At 55.9% G+C, this 20,276-nt stretch overlaps 1 protein-coding gene across 14 annotated transcripts in view; it reads right to left on the bottom strand.

The window, feature by feature from the left end:
* The window catches only part of JAKMIP1 (janus kinase and microtubule interacting protein 1), a 141,108-nt gene that overhangs the window by 53,713 nt on the left and 67,119 nt on the right, over nt 1–20,276 (bottom strand). For all 14 annotated transcript variants that reach the window (XR_014812106.1, XM_084971494.1, XM_084971493.1 and 11 more), the window contains 2 exons: nt 13,029–13,296; nt 8,068–8,562 (listed from right to left, as the gene is read on the bottom strand). Coding sequence is in view for 13 of the 14 variants with exons in the window: in XM_084971494.1 (XP_084827620.1) it covers nt 8,068–8,562; nt 13,029–13,157 (624 nt within the window). In the remaining variant the exon portion in view is untranslated. The remainder of the gene's footprint in view (nt 1–8,067; nt 8,563–13,028; nt 13,297–20,276) is intronic.

The raw sequence follows: 20,276 nt of genomic DNA, 5'->3' as shown, positions 1-20,276 counted from the left end.
CCTCTATCTGGCCATGACCCCCTGCCTCCAGCTAAGGTTTCCGGCCCCTCCCGGTCCCCAGACCCACTGCACAGGCTTTTGCCCTCTCTCCTTGTCACCGGAACTGACTCTGTCCCCCACCACCTGCTGCAGGAATGGCTCCCGCCGTCCCGCCCTTGGGGGGGTGTCTCCATTTCCAGCTTTTTTTAAGACTCACCCATGGGGTCCATAGTTCCCAAGGCCCAGCCCCCTTCCCAGTCTGCATCCTCTCCCCAGCCAGCACTGTCCTCCTGACCCACGACACTAACTCCCTGTGCGCAGCTGACACTCCGACCTCCCCTCACCCTGCCACCTCCCAGCCCCAGGGTCAGAGAACCCGTGACTGCCCTGTCTCTGCTGGGACCTCCAAAGGGCCTCAGCCTCTCATGTGCGAGCTGCAGCCCAAGTCCCAGCTCCCCCAGCCCAGCCTCGCCCCTCGTTCCCTGGAGGAAACCGAGCAGAGGAGGGAGCTTCAGCCGCGGGCCACACACTTCGCTGTTTCTGACACAAAGCCCACAGCTGGAAAACTGCCCCAGGAAGGGCACTGTATTGGGATGCCCTGCTCCCCAAATCCACGTCCCTCCTAACTTAAGAATGTGACCTCGTTTAGAAACAGGGTCTCTGTAGATATAATTAGTTAAGATGAGGTATAAATATATCTAAAACTATCTAATGGAATATTACGCAGCCATAAAAAAGAATGAAATCTTGCCATGTGCAGCAACATAGGTGGAACTAAAGATGATCATACTAAGAGAAAATAACACAAATATCATATCACTTGTATGCTGAAGCTAAAAAAAATGGTACTAATGAACTTATTAATAAAACAGAAACAGACGCACAGACAGAGAAAACTTATGGTTACCAAAGGAGACAGCAGGAGGTAGGGATAAATTAGGAGTTTGAGATTAACATCTACACTATTAACATACAACTATTACATACACGGATAAACAGCAAGGACCTACTGCATAATACAGGGAACTATACTCAGTATCTTGTAATAACCTAGAATATAAAAGAATCTGAAAAAGAATATATATGCACGTATGTATGTATAACTGAATCACTTCGCTGTACACTTGAAACTAACACAAGATTGCAAATTAACTATAGCCTCAAAAAATAATGAGTTCAATGGACTTCCCGTGCGGCTCACAACATAACGACTCAGTGTTGCTTCTACAGTGGCTGTGGCTCGACCCCTGGCTCGAGAACTTCCACAAGCCACAGGTGTGGCCACTTGTTTAAAAAAAAAATGATAATAATAGTGAGTTAGGATGAGGTCACACTGGAGTAGGATGGGGCCTAATGACCCATGTCCTTATAAGAGGAGAGACCCATGGACATGCAGGGAGAAGATGGAGGCAGCAACTGGGGGGACGTGGCCACAAGACAAGGGACACCTGGAGCCACCAGAAGCTGGAAGAAGGAAGGAAGGGTCCCCCTAGAGTCATCCGAAAGAATGAAATCAACACCTTGACTTCCGATGTCTGGCCTCCAAAATGTGAGCAAATGCATTTCTATGGTTTCCGCCACCCAATTTGTGGTGCTTTGTCAGAGCAGCCACAGGAAACTAATACGGCATTAAGGGGAAATATTTCCCAAGCACTTCAGTTTCTTTAATTGACAAAAATCATAATGGTTTCAGCTACAGAGATTACTTTATCAGCATGAGAATCAGAAATAAATTCTCTTTGAGATAAGGTACCAAAAAGTTCTGAAAAGAACACTAATGCTTTAGTAAGGACGGTTTCAACAAAATCTGGATACAGGCTATATGACGTGGCATCTGTGGCTTCATTCAACACACACCAGGGTGTGCCCGCCATGAGCAGGCCTGTATGGAAGGCAACGTGCCTGGGTACTACGCTGATTACTCGATGTAAAGGTCAAAGCCATGTGATATAAAACCACTTGGCACAGAGGAAAAAGCACTATGTATGGAATAAGAAGGTGGGGACTGGAGACTAAGTCCCCTCTGGCAAGCTGTGTGACCTCTGGCAAGTCACTCGACCTCTCTGTGCTTCAGGCTCCCATCTGTAACACGGGGATATAGGCATATCCACCTGACAGGGGAGCTGTGAGGACCAAAGGGAACAGAGGAGACAGGCAGGATATTTAGGATCGAGGCCACTGGGCCCAGACTGCCCAGGTTCAAGCCCTGATGCCACCACGTACCAGCCCCATCACCTTGGTCTAGCTATCTAATTTCTTCCCCTGCCTCGGTTTTCTCATCTATGAAATGGGGATAAGAATAGGGTTGTTGCGCTTAGCCATAAAAAGCAGGAAATAATGCCATTCACAGCAACATAGATGGACCTAGACATTATCATACTAAGTGAAGTAAGTCAGACAGAGAAGGACAAACACTATATGAGATGACTAATATGTGGAATCTAATAAAAATGATACACTAGAACTTACAAAACAGAAACAGACTCGAAGATTTCAAAACCAAACTTAGGTTTGCCAAAGGGGGAACGTGGTGGGGGGATAAATTAGGGGGAGGCAGGACTGATCTATACACACTATTATATATAAAACAGACGAGCAACAAGGCCTCACTGCAGGGCACAGGGAAATTCACTCAATGCTGTCTAATAGGCCACACGGGAAAAGAATCTGAAAAGGAATGGAGAGCCGTATGTGCACAACTGATGTACTTTGTCGTGTGCCTGAAATGAACACGACTTTGTAAGCCAGCAACGTCCCAATAAAAATTTTTAAAAAAGAAACTTGAAAAAAAATAGGGACGTGGTGAAGATGAAATGCATTAACATATGTGAAGTGCCTGGCACACAGTGGGCATGAAACAAACATCAGCTCTAATCATGACTGTTGCACAGCACTAGCTATCTCCATAAATGGTAGTTCTTGTCGTTCCTAGACTTTTGTCTCCTTTGTTATGCAAATGTTGGGGAAAGGACAGAAAGAACACTGGAGTGGCTTGAAGTGTGGTCCTGAAAAGATATGTCTACGTCCTAACTTCAGATACCTGTGAACGGGACCTTGTCTGGGAAAAGGGTCTTTGTGGGTGAAACGCCACCCTGGATTAACTGGGCAGGTCCTCAATCCAATGACAAGTGTCCTCATGGGATGAAGAAGAGCAGAAACTTAGAGAGGAGGCCGTACAAGAGGAAGACAGAGACTGAAATGTTGCAGCCGCTAGCCCAGGCACTCCTGGAGCCACTAGAAGCTGGAAAAGCAAGGAGGGACCCTCCCCTGGAAACTTCAAGGGGGCACAGCCCCTCGGACACCCTGATTTTGGACTTGTGACATCCAGAATGGTGAGAGAATAAACTTTTCTTGTTTGAAGGCACCGAGAGTGTGGCCATTTGCTAAGGCAGCCTCAGGAAACTAACACAAACACCCTTCCGACTCAGCACACTTGCAGAGGGTGACAAGTCAGAGTGGAGTGTAATCTGAAACGCTTACCTTCTGGATCACACTTTGAAGTCAGACCCAGATCTCGCCAGCAGGGAACACTGGTTAAAAGCCCTGCCCAGAGGGCAGACAGCAGGGAGCTCAAATCCCCTTCTGGCTAACAAAAGGCTATTTTCTTTCAATAGTACTTTATGAAAAAGTGATAAAATATAATTGAGATTATAGAAGGAGGAAAACGGTACCCCCACACTCCACGCTGAGGTTTTCAAGCAAGGTCTCCATGGTTCTGACAAACTCCATAAGCTGCCTTTCTTTGGAGGAAAAAAGGATGCTCGCCTTCCCTCCACATCCCAACCCCCTGCCCAGGACAACCTCCTGGAACCCCGGCCCAGTCTGAGTCTGGTACAGCTTCACCTGTAGCAGCTGCAGAATGTGCCCGGGGCTCCCCCGGCTGACGGCCCCACCCACAGCTCCCTGCTTTGGCTAAACTGTTTCTGAAAGGGTGGGAGCCCCTCCCCTTTGTAGGGAAGAAAAGGAAATTATGCCTAAGACACGGTTGCCACTGCAGATTTCAATCCAGAAGCGGTGAGAACTATGTGAAAGGACCTCACTAATAAACGACTTACACCTGCTTTCATAATTCAGTGATACTGAATCGACTGCCATCAACGGGAGCTGGGAACCAGTGATGAGCAAAACAGATCAGAATCCCTGCCCTCAGAGCTTCCATCGGGGGGTGCGGGTGGTAGCTGAAAACATAAGAAGTCAACACTAGAGCAGATCAGAGTGGGGTTCGTGCTAGGAGAAAAAAAGAATGCGAGGGGAGTCGGTGGTGCTGGTTGGGGGTGATACAAGCTAACAGGTAGGGTTCCAGTCTGTCCCCTTCAGTAGACAGAGATGCAAGTGCTGCACGCTTCTTGCTTTGCACTGGAACCCAGAAGTGCAGCTCCCACCACTGCACTACACTAGTTCCTCCCACAGAAAGGAGCAGCGCCGTAAGCAAGACAATTCTGGAAACCCAAATTCTCAGCCTAGAATGAGCAAAAGGGTTTGCAGCCTATCACACGGGAAAAGTTCCTAGAAAAGTCTCCACGAAGGAGGACGGCATCCAGGAAGGGACGGACAATGCAGAGGGGATTCTGCAGCCAACGCGTTCTGCGCTGTTACACTTCCCCAGCCAGAGTCCTGAGGTTCCCGAGGTTCGGAGTCCTGCCAGCCCACACAGCTGAGGGCAGGCACTCTCACTGTTTGTCCACTCTGGTCTGTCCCCAGGCCGGGTCCTTAGCAATCCGGTCCCCTGCCCTCAGGACCCCGACAAAGCATAAAACCTGTAGCACTGAGCTTCCTGAACTTTCCCGAACCCCATCCCTGAGTGTGCCAGACATTCCTGGGCTGCCTCCCTGCATCCATTCCCCCATTTCCAACACTCACGGGCTCACCATGTGATTCAGGAGAGGGTGGGGCTGAAATGACTTCAAGTTCCCAGGGCAGGTTCTGATTGGCTCACACCACCTGCATGGCCCCACCCCCTAAAGATAATTGGCTCAGGGATGGATACATGAGCTAATCAGAGCCAACAACCCGAAGAAGGCATTGCCAGGACCCTCCTTGGGAGTTTATTTTCTTATTCTCTCACTTTCTCTGGACTGGCTCCTTTGCGGTGCAGGGTCTGGCACGGCGATGGTATCTCACCAGCACATCAAGAGCTTGGAGCCGGGGCAAACCAGGGTCCTGAGTAAGGTTATTAGTGCCACTGGAGCTGTGCCTGAGGCTGATCTTGCCACTTCAGTCATGAGAGCCAACAGACTCGTGGTTCGAGCTGGTGTGAGGTGGAATTTCTGTCACTTGCAACTAAAGAATTCTAACCGACTGTGTTAGTGAAAGAAGAGCAAGCTGGACGATGGCTCTCACTTCTTCCCAACACGACAGCGTGAGCTCAGGACTGGATCTGTACTTCAGAGATATGCTCTCTCTCTCCGGCTTCAAAAGCCCTCGAAGTAGACATTACGTACCCCATTTTACAGATAAGCTTGAAGCCCGGAAAAGCGAACGTGCCCACACTCTGGTCAGCAGTAGAATCGATTCAAATGCAGGTCCACCCCGGCAAAGCCCTCACTCTGCCCCACAGGCTCAGAATGTAATCACTTCTCAGCTGTCCGCTCCATCGGGACACTCGTCTCAGTGTCTTCCAGCTCCCAACAAACCCACTAATCTGCGAATAGTTTTGTGAGCTCCACCTCACTGCCAAATTTGGGGAATCAAAGAATGAGAAAGAAGCTGCTACCCCAAGATCCAGTCTCCCTCCCCCTTTGGTACCTACCCTTGGGTGAAGGATGTTCCCTCAAATTTATGTCTACCTAGAAAGTCAGGATATGATCCTATTAGAAACAGGGTCTGTGTAGAAGCACCTAAGACTTAAGTTAAGATGAGGTCATTCCAGGTTGCGGTGGGCTCCAGACCCACTAACTAACGTCCTTATGAGAAAAGACCAAGACACAGCCGTGTGGGGAGGAGGAGGCCACGTGGAGGGAGAGGCTGGAGTGATGCAGCTGCAAGCCGAGGAAAGCCACAGATTCCTGGCAAGCACCAGATACTGGAAGAGGCAAGAAAGGAGCCTTTAGAGGGGCATAGCCCTGCTGCCGCCCTGATTTCAGACTTCAGACTGCAGAACCGTGAGAGAATAAACTCCTGGTGTTTTAAGCCATGGACTTTGTCATGGCAGCCCAAAATGAACAGAGTACCACACAAGGGATTATTAGGAGCTGCCATGAATTTCCCAGCTCCCCTTGCCACTGGGTGAGACTGGCAACTTCTGGCCAAAGAGATGCAAGTGGAAGCTTCTTTTCCAAAATGAAGTGTTTTTTTTTTTTTTAGAGCCGCAGGTACAGCACATGGAAGGTCCCGGGCTAGGGGTCTAATCGAAGCTGCAGCTGCCAGCCTACGCCACAGCCACAGCAATGCCAGATCTGAGCCACCTCTGCGACCTACACCACAGCTCACAGCAACACTAGATCCGATCCTTACCCACTGAGCAGGGCCAGGGATAGAACCTGCAACCTCATGGATATTGGTCGGGTTCAGCCACAACAAGAACTCCCGAGAAAATTGTTCTTAAATGAAGACCACAGCCTCAGCCATCTGCCCTCCTGCTGCCAGCCTGGGATGCAGATGTGATGACTGGCAGTCCCTGGGATGAGGGACCCAGAGGACCAGGCCCAGAGCCCCTTCGGAGGGGAAAGCAGAGAGGCCCTGAGGCCTACACGACTCTGCGGAGCCCTTTCCAGACTTTGTACCTGAAGGAGAAATAACTTGCAGATTGTAAGCCCCTGTGTATTGGGGGAGTCGTCCCAGACCTAATCCTAACTGGTCTACGGAGGGAGTCCAAGGACCAACCCCGCTCTGCCCACGACTGCCTTTTCTTCTGGACTGTGTCTTAAGAGGCACATTAGATGTGTCAGTGGAAGCCTGGAACCCTTCTTGCGTTTCTAATCCAATCCTGCTGACAAAGAAACGAAACACAGGCCACCTCCTGAACATGCTGCCAAGAGGCCTGTCTGAGGAGGGCATTTATCAAGTGGGGGGGTGATGGGAGAAATGGACATTTATTCTTTTCACTCTATTGTTCTAAGTGGGCCGTGCGCGCGCGCGCACACACACACACACACACACACACACACACACACACACACACTGAGAATACCCGAGCTGTGGGTATTTCTGCTTGGCACTGAAAAGCAAACAGATACCACGTCCTAGGTGTGCTTTAAACGAAGCTCAATCTCTTAGCTAATGCTTGTTTCTCCCTGTTTACGTTAAATACAGCTGCTTCCTGTAACAGAGAGGTATTTTACATGTCCATCTATTACAAACCATAAGCTGCTGCTAGATGCTTCCGTTAACTCAATTCTGCGAATGCTGGAGCACATGTGCAATTATCCCCCTTTGGTAGATGAGGCACCAGAGGCTCAGAGACAGTGAGTAACCTGATCGAGGCCACTCAGCAAACAAGGGCGGGCGGCTGAATTCACACCCGGACCAGACCTTCTCCAAAGCCTTCTCTTCCTGTTACATGATGACAGCACCGCGACAGAAGAAGGGAAAGGGGGCCGAGAACTACTTTTGAGAACTCGGTATTCGCATGGGCTTAGATTTTTCTGTAAATTAGAAACTGAAAATCACATCTCTTCTGCCATCTTGGCCCTGGATTAAGCCATGACCCGATGCTCTGTCACCGACTAGTGACCAGTCTAGAGCCTCAGGCTGGACTGGGAGTCTAAAAGGACGCGTGGTCCTCCTGCCTCCAGTCCTAAAATTTCTTACCGTGTCTCCCACAGGCAGGACAGACCTGCCCAAGCCTTTATTCCACACCTGGGATGGCAGGGACTCTGCTGGGCCCCCAGGGCCTAGAACCATGCCTGGAGCACAGCGGGTCCCCCAAACTCAGCATTTACTGCTCCACGCGGGAGCGTGGAGCACGTGCTTGTGAAGAGGATGGGCGCGTGCCCGAAACCAAGACCGGGTGCGTGCGTGGGCGCAGGGCGGGTGCGCAAGTGCGGGAAGGACCAGCGTGTGTACAAGGACGGGATGCGGGTGCGCTGGAAGCGTGGCATGCGCGTGCGGGAGGGCAGCGTGCGCTGGGCAGGGGGGCGGCGCACGTACCAGGCGGCGGATGTCGCGCTCGCACTCGCGCTTGATGCGATGCACCTCGTCCTGGTGCGCCTGGTAGGCGGCACGCAGCTCGGCCGCCTTGGTCTTGTCGGCCTGCATGCAGTTGCTGAGCGCCTCCTCCGCCTGCTTGCGCGCCGACTTGAGCTCCAGGATCTCCTGCTGCAGCCGCAGGCGCTCGCCATCGAAGGCCCTGCGCGCCTCGTCGCGGGCCTCGGCCAGCAGCGCGGTCTTGACCTTGTCGGCCGCGCCGTCGCGCAGCACGTTCAGCGTGGCCTGCAGCCGCTGCAGCTCGCCCTCCTTGATCTTGGCCGTGCGCGCCGCCTCCTGCTCGTGCTGGCGGATGAGCACCTCGCGCAGCGCCTGCAGCTCCTTGGTTTTCTCCTCGTGCAGCTTGGCCCTGAGCTCCGAGATGTAGGCCGTGTGCCGCCGCTGCTCCTGCTCGCGCTCCAGCTTGGCCTCCTGCAGCCGCTCCCGCAGCTTGCCCACCTGTAGCCAGAGGGGGGCAGACCGGGTCAGGGTCAACGTCAGGGGCAGGACCGGGTCCGAGGGCCATGCCTGCCACCTCCCTGTGCCCCTTGGTGTAGGACAGGCTCCCGAGACCCTCTGCAGGTCTCCAGGCTCCCGTTTTCCCCTCCCGACACCGCCATCGGCTGCACCCCGGCTCTTTGCTGCTATGCTGTTGAGGTCTTCCCGGCCGTGGAAGAACAGCTGAAGGTGCTGGAGAGGAGCCAAGCTGTGTCATTCCTTCCAGATGGGACATTTACACGGAAGGACAATTTATCAGTCACAAAGTAGGCCCGGCAGAAATCAGCTCTCTCATCACAGCTGAACAAGTGGTAAACCAGAATACATTACCAGTGCCCATGCCCTGAATTCTGGAGTTAGAGGAGACCCAGCAGGTGGAGGCAGAGGGCAGCAGGGACGGAGGTGCCATCACTGCTGAGTGGCTCCCCTGCCTGGGCTGGGAGCTCCCCGCAGGAACCTCTCACAGCCTCGGAAGGGAGCGGACTCTGCTTTGCTGTAAGGTGCCCTGGTGACCTGCCCGGGGTGAGGGGCTGCCAAGGGGCAGAGGCAGGCTTCAGTCCCAGGCCTATGGACGCCCGAGCTGGTGCCCCGCAGATGCCAGGCTGCCAAGCCCACTGAAAGGTATCAGCAAACAACTTAAAAGCATTATTTGTGAAATGTTAATAATTTGTAAAATGCGCCCAGGGAGTGCTTTCTTCAAATGCTCCCCACAGCTTTATTCGACCTTTTCATTTCAAATATCACAATTACACACATTCCACGGGACGCCTTTACAATCCATTTGTCTTCTAAACTACACTAATCTCTGAAGCACTGGAACAAATCTGTCTCTCATGGACAAGCTGCTTCCGGGGAAAGTGGCAACACGTCCCCCAGCCCACACTGTTTACAGCGCACCAACACGCTGAAATTAACTGTAGCTGAGTTCTACAAGGTCACACTAGGTGTTCTGCATTGTCATCTGGGTTGAGAGCGCCTTGCTTGTAACAGCAGGGACAGACGCAAATAAAACCAGCCAGGCAAAGACACGAGATCAGCACCTCCTTCCCTCAAAGACAATCACAGAAATAAAACAAGGGCCGGTCAGAGGGCCCATCTCAGCCGCGAGCTAGAACTGGACCTGTCCTACCGGACAGAGTGCCAGGAAGCCAGGACTTTAAATATTTAACACGATCTCCCCGGGGAGGAACTAAATGCGACCTCCTTGCGAGGAGGCAACACTGCCCTGATCTTCTGGGTTAATGCTGACTGCGAATTGAAGTCAGAAGGCTGGGGTCTTGTCGGACTCCGACTCTGCGCTGACGGGTGCACTTGCCTGGGCAAATTACTTGACCTGGGATGGTTCGTGTTACATGGCAACCAGGCAGGGCCATGGTCCCAGGTCTTTTGGCCAAACACCAGTCTAAATGCTTCTGGGAAGGACGTGTGAAGCATGTGATCAACATTTAGACCTTGAGTAAAGCAGGTGACCTTCCACAGCGTGGGTGGGCCCCCCCCAGTCAGTGGAAGGCCTTAAGAGAGAAGAGCAAGGTGCCCGGACGAGGAGGGAATTCTGTCCGCAGCCTGCGAGGTCAATGCCTCCTAGCACGCCCAGCCCGCCCTGTAGAGTTCAGATCTGTCGCCCGCCCCCCCCCCATGGCCACGTGAGCCACTTCCTTGAAAAAAAAAGAAAAAAAAAAAAAATCCCCGTCTATCTCTCTTCTACTGGTTCTGTTTCTGTCTGAAGAACCCTGACTTTTTCCCAGAGCGTCCCAATCCTTCCCAGTGAAACAGGGCCATCCACAACTGCCCCGTAAAGGCAGCTGGGAGGAGGAGAGCTGAAGCAGACGGACGGACCGAGGGAGGTTTGGTCCCAGGCGGTGAGCACAGGCATGTGCAGGGCAGCCTGGAGAAGCCCCGAGTGCTGGCCGTGGCCCTCTCTGCCCCCACCCACCCCAGACCATGGGCCTCAACATGTCAGGGACACTGCCCTGGTGACCTTGGCACCCCAATGGGCGCTAAGAAGACTCCCAGGGGATGCTGGAGACTTGGGACCATATGAATCCTGCTCCCTTCCTCCCTGGCTAGCAAATCCTTCAGAGCCAGCTCCAGACCACGCCTGCAAAGGCTTCTCAGGCCCCTCTGGCCACTGCTGGACTCCTATAATCTCTGACGAAGCACCCCAAGTCCTGTCATCCCGCCAGCATCCTGAGCATCTGAGCGCCCAGCCCGCCTGAGGGCCGCTGTTTCTGAGTCACTGCCCAAGGCCCAGGCCAGGGCTGGAGCAGAGCTACAGGCACTCGATGAATGTGTGGCTGAACCGACAGGGACATTCGCCACGTCCCCTCGTTCTATGGTGTTCGGTGGGGCTCCTCTGCTCAGGTAACAGTGCTGGAAATGTGACATCAGCCCCCATGTCATGAGAGCATATCGAAATAGCAGTTCAACACAACTGCAACTCTATGCTTCTCATACCAGCCAATGAGCACACTGCTGAACTCTCCGAGAGCAGAAGCTCTCTTTGCTGTGTCAGCCCCCCAGCAGGGCCACAAGGTGGCCGGGTCGAGAAAACGGGCAGCCAGAGCACGTGGAGGTAGAAGGCGCCTGGGGAGGGGGCTGGGCTTCCTGCAGAGCCGGCTCCCAAGCCAGTGCCAACACCCGCAGCTGTGCAGAACCCCAAATTCCTCAGTGGCCTAACCCCCAGAACCCCGGAACGTGACCATGTTTGCAGATGGGCTTAAAGGAGCTCATTAAGTTAGGTGAGGTCACCAGGGTGGGTCCCGATTCAATATAACTGGTGCCCTTTAGGACAAGTGAGGACACAGACACACACACAGTGGCGGGGCGGGGCGGCGGGGGCAGGGAGAAGAGGTCAAGGATGGAAGGCCAGGCGGTCTACAAGTCAAAGAGAAAGGCCTCAGGAGAAACCAGCCCTGCCCACACTCTGATCTCAGACGCCCAGCCTCCAGGACGGTGCAGGTAGAAATCTCTGTTGTTGAAGCCTCCCCCCACCCCCACCATCCCGCCGCAGGCTGTGGCAGCTCAGTGTGGCAGCCCAGCAAGGCGATCCACCTGGGTCAGTCACCTCTCCTCTCCAACCCCAGGTCGCTCACCTATAATGTGCGGAAAGCCACCTCTGACCTCCGAGGTCACTGCAGGGGTCAGGAGGCTTCTAACATACCCGATGCGGCCTGCGCAGCAGACACACATGAAACGGGCCAGCTGCTGAGTAGCCGCATGTGGCAGGCGGTGCCCAGGCCCTGTTTCTGACTCCCATTCACTCGTCAGATGACTCAGGGAGGCAGATGTTTAACGGATGGGGAACTGAGGCAGAGGGCAGCCCCCGGCTTGGCCCGAGGTCCCCGGGGAGTTAGGGAGGCAGATGTTTAACGGATGGGGAACTGAGGCAGAGGGCAGCCCCCGGCTTGGCCCGAGGTCCCCGGGGAGTCAGGGAGGCAGATGTTTAACGGATGGGGAACTGAGGCAGAGGGCAGCCCCCGGCTTGGCCCAAGGTCCCCGGGGAGTTAGGGGTGGATGTAGAAGGAAACCCAGCCGAATGATGTGGGCTGTGTGGCTCCCCCATGGGCACAGCTGCTCCTGCTCCTTCCCCGTCAGCCCCTCCAGGCCCAGCTGCCAGGCTGACAACCCCAGGGGATCCTGGCAGGTGAATCCCGAACCCCTTCCCCCTCCCCTACCAGGCCAGGCCCTTGGCCCAGCCCCTCGGGAGCAAGCCCAGACCCCACCCTCTTTCTCCTCTCTGGGCTGGAGGAGCATCCCACGCCCTGCCTGCTTTGCCCTCAAAACACCCAGGTCAGAACCACACCACCCGTAACAACCGCAGCAGGGCCCCGGGCATCAGATGGGCGTCTCTCGTTTCCATTACCTAAGATCTTTAAAGCAACCTTAAGCTGGGCAGTTATTATGCTGCTGCGTTACAGATAAGAAAACGGACATTTGGGGACTTTATGTCACTTGCCCAAGATCAGGAAGCCAGTCAGAGGCCAAGATGAGGTTTAAAGCCAGATCTGCTTGACAGGCTCCTCCTATTGTGATTGGCTGTCCATCTGGCAGCCCACTGACTGGTACCCAACCGGGCGTCCTAATGATTGGCTCCAAATTCAAACCTGCCCTGCGAGAGCAATAGAGCTCCCATCGCAGAGCCAGGCTCCGTACCAAGCCCTTCACGTGTACATATTTATGTCCTCACTCCGGATCGCAGGCCCATCAGGTGGCACTGCTCTGGTCTCGTCTTGCAGGGGAGAGCAAGTGCGGCGCAGAGAGAGAAGCGGCAGGTCCAAGATCAGGGCCGGACATGGGAGGGGCCAGGACTGGCACCTGTACCACCACTGATGTCGCACCCGTGTTAAGGTGGGGCGAGCGGAGGCCCCGCCCCAGCTCGGCCCGGGAACACACCCTCCACAGTATGGTTCACCGGATTCACGGCCCACCTTGCTCTTTTCCTGCTGGAACTCGATCTGAATGCTGGTCAGCTTGGCCCGCAGCTCCTCGTTGGCCATCTGCACCGCATCCATCTCCACCTCGGGCTTCTCGCCCTTGCTCCGGCCTTTCTTAGACATGCTTCCTCTTGGGTTGAGACGCTGAGATCCCGTGTTCACTCCCGCCGGCCAGCCGGCGCCGCTCCCAGCTCCGCCGCCGTGCTAACCAGTCTCGCAGGGCTCAGCTCCTCCTCAGCGTAAACCACCATCACTTGGGATCCTAGGGGAGGAAAGAAGCCCAGGTCAGCAGAGGGAGAGACGGGCTGGTGGCCCCCTGGCCCCAGGCACTCAAACACCATCACAGCCAGCGTTCACCGAGCCCCGCCCCCCGCCCCGAGCCAGGCACCTGCTCGCCCCGAGGGTGCCCCGCCATTCTCAACACTGACCAAGCGCTCCTCCAGCTGGGGCTGTGTCCGAATCACCAGGAAGCTTGCTAAGGTGGGGTCCTGGGCCACCCCCGGGAGTCTGATCTGCATGTCTCCCAAGCTCCCAGGTGAGGCTCCCAGGTGAGCACTGCTCATACAGCAGCTCTGTCTAGTCCCGTCCTGGTCGCATCAAGCTGAGACTATGCCACCGAGGCCACCATAGATCTCGGTCTGCAAATGTCAGAGAGCCTCAGCCCCCAGGAGCTTGTTTCAAAGGCAGGACCCTGGGGGAGCACAGAGCACAAAGCTCCAGGGCCTGGGAGGGGGCGGGGAACCTGGCGGTCCCTTTGCACACCACGTGACTCTAGAGCAGGGTCTAAGGACCCAACTCTGGAAACCGGGCTTTTAGACTCCCTGAAAGTTAACGCTTCCTCCTCCTTCCCGCCCTCGGGACTAGCCCAGCACTGGTCACCCAGAACTGCTAGCTCTGGGCCCAGCAAAAGCATCCAAGACAGCCTGGGGGAGCAGCAGAGGCCCCTGAAGGAAGTGACTGCCAAGCCTAGAGGCCCACAGTCCCTGCCCAGCCTGATAAGCTAACAGCCCCTCCAGCACGCACCCCCCAGGGACCCGGACCTTCTGTCTGGTAGGGCTGTCCTCCCAGTCCTCGGGCTTTTGCAAAGCCAAAGCCAATAGAACTAATCCCAAGTGACAGCAAGGAACACTGCATCCTGGAGGCCACACCTCTGTCACCTCGGGTTAACCAGCACGACTATATGAGGCAGGCACTGGTGCCCAGTGTCACAGACGAGCAAACCGCGGCATGCAGCGGAGGAGCGCTGGCAAGGCGGTGGTCACAACAGCCCAAAGGGAAAACAGTATTGAGCTGGTCGAGGCCCCCAGCTGGAGTTGGTGAGCAGGACTGAACCCAGCTCCCAGCTCCCAGCTCCCAGCTCCCAGCTCCCAGCTCCCAGCTCCCAGGCTGCACGGTTCTGTAAGCCCAACTCTGGTGCCCCCTCTGCCTGTCACCGTTTCCCATATGACAAATATACTTATTTCTTGTCTATTTCCCCTACACCGGGATGTGAGTTTCAAGCAAGCAGGGCCTGTGTCTGTTCAGTTCTTGCTGTACCGTTTGTGCCTAGAACGGAGCCCAGCACACAGGAGGCACCCCGTCAGCGCCTGCTGAGCGCGTGAGAGAAAGAATGAATGAGTGACAACAGGAGACAGTTCCGAGGCACGTGCCAAGCCCTGTGATGAGAGCTGGGGGCGTATAATCCTCTCAACACCTGGAGAGTGGGTACAGTTATTAGGCCCATCTTAGAGATGGGGCAGTCGAGGCACAGAGAGGTTGAGTACGCTACCTAAAGCCACACAGCTAGTAAGTGGTGCCGGGATTAACGGCCTCGGGAGAGACTGCAGAGCGGAAGGAGAACGAGAGCACTGCAGGGAGGAGAAACACCAACCTCTGGAGGTCAGGGAGGAGACACCACAGACGAGAAGGAAAACTAAACGAGAAGCCTCTAGATGGAAGGAGGAAAAGGAGAACCAGGGAAGCTGACAGAAGAAAGTGCTTCTAGAATAAGGAGGCAGTTGACAGGGGCAGCTCCTCAGAGATGAAGATGAGGACAGGAAAGTGGCCATCGGACAGCAACCGGGGGTCAGTGTACTCGGCAGGGGCTGCTTGCTGGGGTGGGAGTCGGGAGCCAGGGGAAGTGTGGGACAGGGAGCAGGGCGGGTCTCCTCAGTGCCAGCATGTCCAGCGAGCTGTACACGAGCGATGGCCATGGACTCACGTCCAGCATGACCTGCTAGCCTCGGGGCCCGGATGGCTGCCCAACCTAAAATTCCAGGAGGCAATGATGGGGGCCAGTTACACTCTTGAACAGGAGAGGGCGCTGTTTCCCCACATGCCATGAAGGATTAGCTAGGGTTCATCACTCCCGATCGATTCCAGAAAGGTACACTGTCTTCAGAGAAGAATCAACTCCATTTGCTCCGATTTGACTTATCAGAGCACAATTCATAATTCATTCCTCCCCCCTGTGACCTGCCTGCTTCTACAGCGCTGCTGCAGCACTCAGCAATCAGCCTCGGCCTTGGCAGCCCCAGGAGCAGGAAGCCCTCCTTGGACACGGTGCCCAAAAAGCAGGGTCTTCTCTTTTTTTATCCCGTCCTGTGGCCCAGCAGCCCCATTTATAGGAATGCACTTTAAGGAACCAACCAGAGATGTGGTCTCTGTAAAAACACTTGGCTGTTTTCCCAGCAACAAGACGCTCAGCCACACCAGGCGGGTTCAGTCAATTATGTCCACGCCGGGGCAGCGAACTCCACGCAGAGAAAGCATATGTCATCAAAAGTGGAAAAGCCAGAGTCGACGAACAAACATGATCTGTGGCCTCAATTTTCTGAACGCTGTTTGCTCATCTTTTTCATGTGGTCACAACTATGCTTTGAGCACCTGCCGGGCGCCGGGCCCTACACCCTGCGGACCCAGAGGTGGCACATATGGGACAGCGTGAATGGCGCGACCGCAGGTGACACTCCTTTTCCTCTTTACACTCTTCCAGGTAGAGCGAATTTTCTATTTCCATGACTGCTTTACTGAAAAAATGATGTTATTTTTCTTAAAGGCAGGTGGGTGAGCAAGTTTCAGAAAAACATCTGGATTTAGCTGAGGATACAAGAAAGAGACCCTCGTGGGCAGCTGACCCTCCAGACACAAGGGGAGCAGCTCCAGCTCCACCTGACCCCCTCCGGGCTGCCTGCGAGGGAAAGAGGCTCCCCGAGGGGAAAGGCCACGGGCCACGGCCCTCGGGACACAGCTGACTGCTCCACGGGAGAGCCATCTGCAGAACGAGGCAGGACTGGGGTTGAATCTCAGCTCACACCCCCCCAGCTGGGTGGTCCTGGGCAGGTCACGGAACTTCTCTAAGACTCGGTGGTTTTTTTTGTTTGTTTGTTTGTTTTTGGTCTTTTTGCCATTTCTTGGGCCGCTCCTGCGGCATATGGAGGTTCCCAGGCCAGGGGGCCAACCGGAGCCGTAGCCACTGGCCTACGCCAGAGCCACGGCAACGCGGGATCCGAGCTGTGTCTGCAACCTACACCACAGCTCGCAGCAACGCCGGATCCTTAACCCACTGAGCAAGGCCAGGGATGGAACCCGCAACCTCATGGTTCCTAGTAGGATTCGTTAGCCACTGCGCCATGACTCGGTTTTTACATGGGACCCTCGGCCATGTTTAATGGGACCCTCGGCCCTGACTGAGTAGGGACTGGAGTCTGAAGTGCTTAGCAAGGTGCATGGCCCAGTGAAGACACTCACCCAACAAAACAAAGCTGAATCTATCAGGAGGAGCAGTGCCAGCCTCCAGTTACCTCTGCGAAGGTCAGGGTGGCTGGGACTGGGTACTGCTGGAAGCCAGGGTATCTGGCACAGCCCAGCGGGCATCATTGCGGCTTCTCACTGGCCCGAGTATAACCTGAAGGCCCTTCCCCGGCAGCCCCTGTAATGGCCACAGAAGATGCTTTTGCAAGAGAAGGGATAACAGAGGAGGCGCTGGGCCTCGGGGAGGAAAGCACCTGCCTGGGGCAGCACGGCGGGCTGGAGCTAGGGAGCCAGACCAGATCACTCCTCCGTGAGGCTGGGATGGCAACCCGGCCACAGCCAGGAGCGGGGATGGATATGGAAACCCAGGAGTGTCCGGCGCTCTCAGAGCAGTGGCTGGAGAAGCCTCCGAGTTCAGTCTGACTCCTCATTTCGATCGGAACCCCTGGACCAGCTGGACTCGAGGCCCCTTTGGTCAGGCTTTTGAAGCCCCAAATGCCGAAGGGCTAAAGGGCAGAGACAGGCGGGAACGGCATAGGCCAGACACCCAGAAAGGAGGCCATGCTTGTCGATGGCCCAATTCCCCACCCCAACCACAGCCCCTGGAAAGGTGTGTTCATGCCATCATCTCACTAGAAGCTCCGTAAACATTCTCCACTTCACAGCTGAGAAAACTGAGGCCTCGAGAGGGAACGTCACAGATGCTCCTGCTTAGAAGCCCTCAAAGACCCAGCCCGCCTCCAAAGATGCCCAGCCCATCTCTGAAGATGCCCAGCCCACCTCCGAAGATGCCCAGCCCACCTCCAAAGATGCCCAGCCCACCTCCAAAGATGCCCAGCCTGTCAGCTCTCACCCACCTCTCACTCCAGACCCAATATACTACTCCCCAGCAGGCCACGGCAAGAAGAACGTCCTCTCTCACCTGCTTTCATGGCCGATTCGTATTTTGCCTCCTCCAGGAAGCCTCCCCAGATACTCTCCATGTTGGTCCAGGCACCCCCCACTCAGCTGCCACAACTGCAGGCCGGCGGCTGCCCTGCCCCCCTGACTGTCCGCCCCTCGGGGACAGGACTTGGCTTCTATCTTTGTCTGCCTCCCCCTGTGCTCAGGCCCACGTTCAAACGCACTGTTCCAGGATGAACACATTCCAAGGAGCTGAGGCCAAGCCTGCAGCTCTCGACACCACCTCAGCACCTGCCACGCGGGGGCCTCACTAGGTGCTGAGATGAACGGGCGGCAGGAGATACGTTCACCTCCTCCCGGGAACCCGGGCCGGTGCCCTTGTTTGGAAAAAGGGTCCTTGCGGATGTAATGGAGTTAAAGGTCCCGCGCTGTGATCGTTTGGGACGGGGGTGCGCCTCAGTGCAATGACACGCGCCTTGGAAGAGACACGGGGAGGCGAGGACATGCGGAAGCGGGGTGCGAGGGGCCCTCCGAGCGGTGCAGCCGAAACCCCCGGTGCCATGAGCACGGATGACCCCTGGAGCCGGAAGGGGCAGGGGGCTCCTCCCTGGGGGCCTCCAGAGCCAGCAGGGCCACGGACACCTTGGATTTGGACTTCTGGCCCCCAGATGGGGAGAGAGGGGTCTCTCTTGTGGCCGCTCTGATGCGGGAGTTCCTATGGCAGCCGCGGGAAAGGAAGCCGCTGGGCCTGAAGGGAAACCGCTCAGGGACACATTTAGCGCCTGTTTAATGACTCCCGATAACGGGGGGCTGGGCGCCCAGCCCTGCCTCTCGCCGGGCTGCACTTCCCGCCAGCAACGAGCCAGCGCGCGGCCCGCAGGCGGAGCTCCTGGCCCTCGCTCAGGGCCTCCTACCTCGTGGTCTACGCACAATGCTGGCAAGAGGAGCCGGCTGCTCCCCCAGCCCCGAGCAGAAGGGAGACAAAAGGAGTGGCAGACGGTGCTCTGCCGAAAGCAAACACACAGACAGAAACATGACCAGAGAACAAAGATTTTTCTAGAAAGCAAAGCTTTTTCTATCACAACCCTGCCCCCCAAAATAAGAGTAAAATACTACTTCCTTTAATATGGAAAACAAAAAGCCCGTGAGGCCTAAAAATTAACTTTCTTAGGACACATCGTTCTCTAATTACAGCAAATGAACAAGGCGCTGGCTGTCCAGACTCTTCTTAACCGCTGTTTCACAGAACGGTCCGTGGCAGTTAAAAGAATGAGAAAGTTCAGCAGGGGCCATCAAGGCAAACAAATCAGGTTCTCCTAGCACATCTACTGGGCTCAGGGGTGCAGGGCGTGACGAGCGCCCAGAATGGGGACCAGGGCTCAGTCCGTCATCCCAGCCCTGGACAACCTCCGCTCTCCTGGCCCAGGACATTCCAGCCAGAAGGTGGGGCAGGCCACACACTCGCGTGGGAACAGGGCTGGCACCAGGGCCAACCCCAGAGCAGGGGTCCCAGGGCCTCTGCATCGCATCTCAGACCCCAGGAGCTGGCAGATCTTAGAAGTGATGACAGAACAGCCACCGGCCCCAGCACATCCGGGAGCACATGGCTCCCTGGGCCCCGTCCCCAGCTCTCTGGGTGGCAGCTCAGTCCTCATACTGTTCCCAGGGCTCCTGACCCTCAGTGTCTGGCCACCAAGCCTGTCCCCTTCCACCAGTCCTCAGCAGTGTCCCCCCCTGCCGCAGCTCTGGCCAGCCCTCACCCCTTCCTGCCTGACCGTGGCCTCCCTGTCTCCTGGCCTGCACGCTGCCCCATCCAGGCTCCGGGGCAGGGGGCTGGCCTTCCCTGCCATTCCTGCCTGACAGCCCTGCTCCATGGCCCAGCCTGAGCCAGCAGTGGCCCCTGTGGGCCAGACCTGCTGCCCCCTGAAGTCCTCAGTACACGTCTCTCCCTGCCTCACAGGGCTACCTCCCGCCGCCTCCTAACTGTCCCCAGGACTCGACGTGGGCCACGCATCCCCCAGCAGCCCCCTTTGGCCCCACAGGCAAGGTCGAGGTGTCCTTGCAGCCCAAGCCCCACCAGGGTGACTCTCCGCCCCCATCCAGGACTAAGAGGCTGGCAGGACTGGGATGGTCACAGGGGACAGACTCATTTTACAGATGGGGAAACTGAGGCCCAGGGTGACAGAGGGAGTGGCAGCCCAGCCGGGAGGGGGCTCTCCACGCTCCTGACCCCACCAGGCAGTGATCAGAGCTCACCTGGAGTTTCAGAGTCTGTGGGGCTACCCCATGCAGACACCATGGGCCCGGCCCCAGCTCCATGAGGGGCCCTCGGCTCCCGTGGCTCCCTCGCAGGGCTGATGATGTCACATTCATCCTGCAGCCGGGCGCCCCCACCTGAGCTGGCTGGTGCCTCACCCAGGACCCTCTTATCCCAGGGACCACCAGGAGCCAAGACCCCCGAGCCCCTCTCTGCACACAGGGCCACCTGCGCCCACCAAGCCAGGACTCAGGCAACTTACTATCAAGGCTCCCAGCTGTGGACTCGACCGTGGCAGGATCTGCATCCTGCTGACCCCAACAAACACTGGAGGGTCTCTCGTGACGGGG

This window comes from Sus scrofa, chromosome 8, assembly GCF_054392235.1.
Source record: "Sus scrofa isolate SSC_HxYL_T2T_F1_AM1 chromosome 8, Sscrofa_HxYL_maternal_Yorkshire_Landrace_v2.0, whole genome shotgun sequence".
NCBI classification, from domain to species: domain Eukaryota; kingdom Metazoa; phylum Chordata; class Mammalia; order Artiodactyla; family Suidae; genus Sus; species Sus scrofa.
This window is presented reverse-complemented; position numbering and strand designations above follow the sequence as displayed.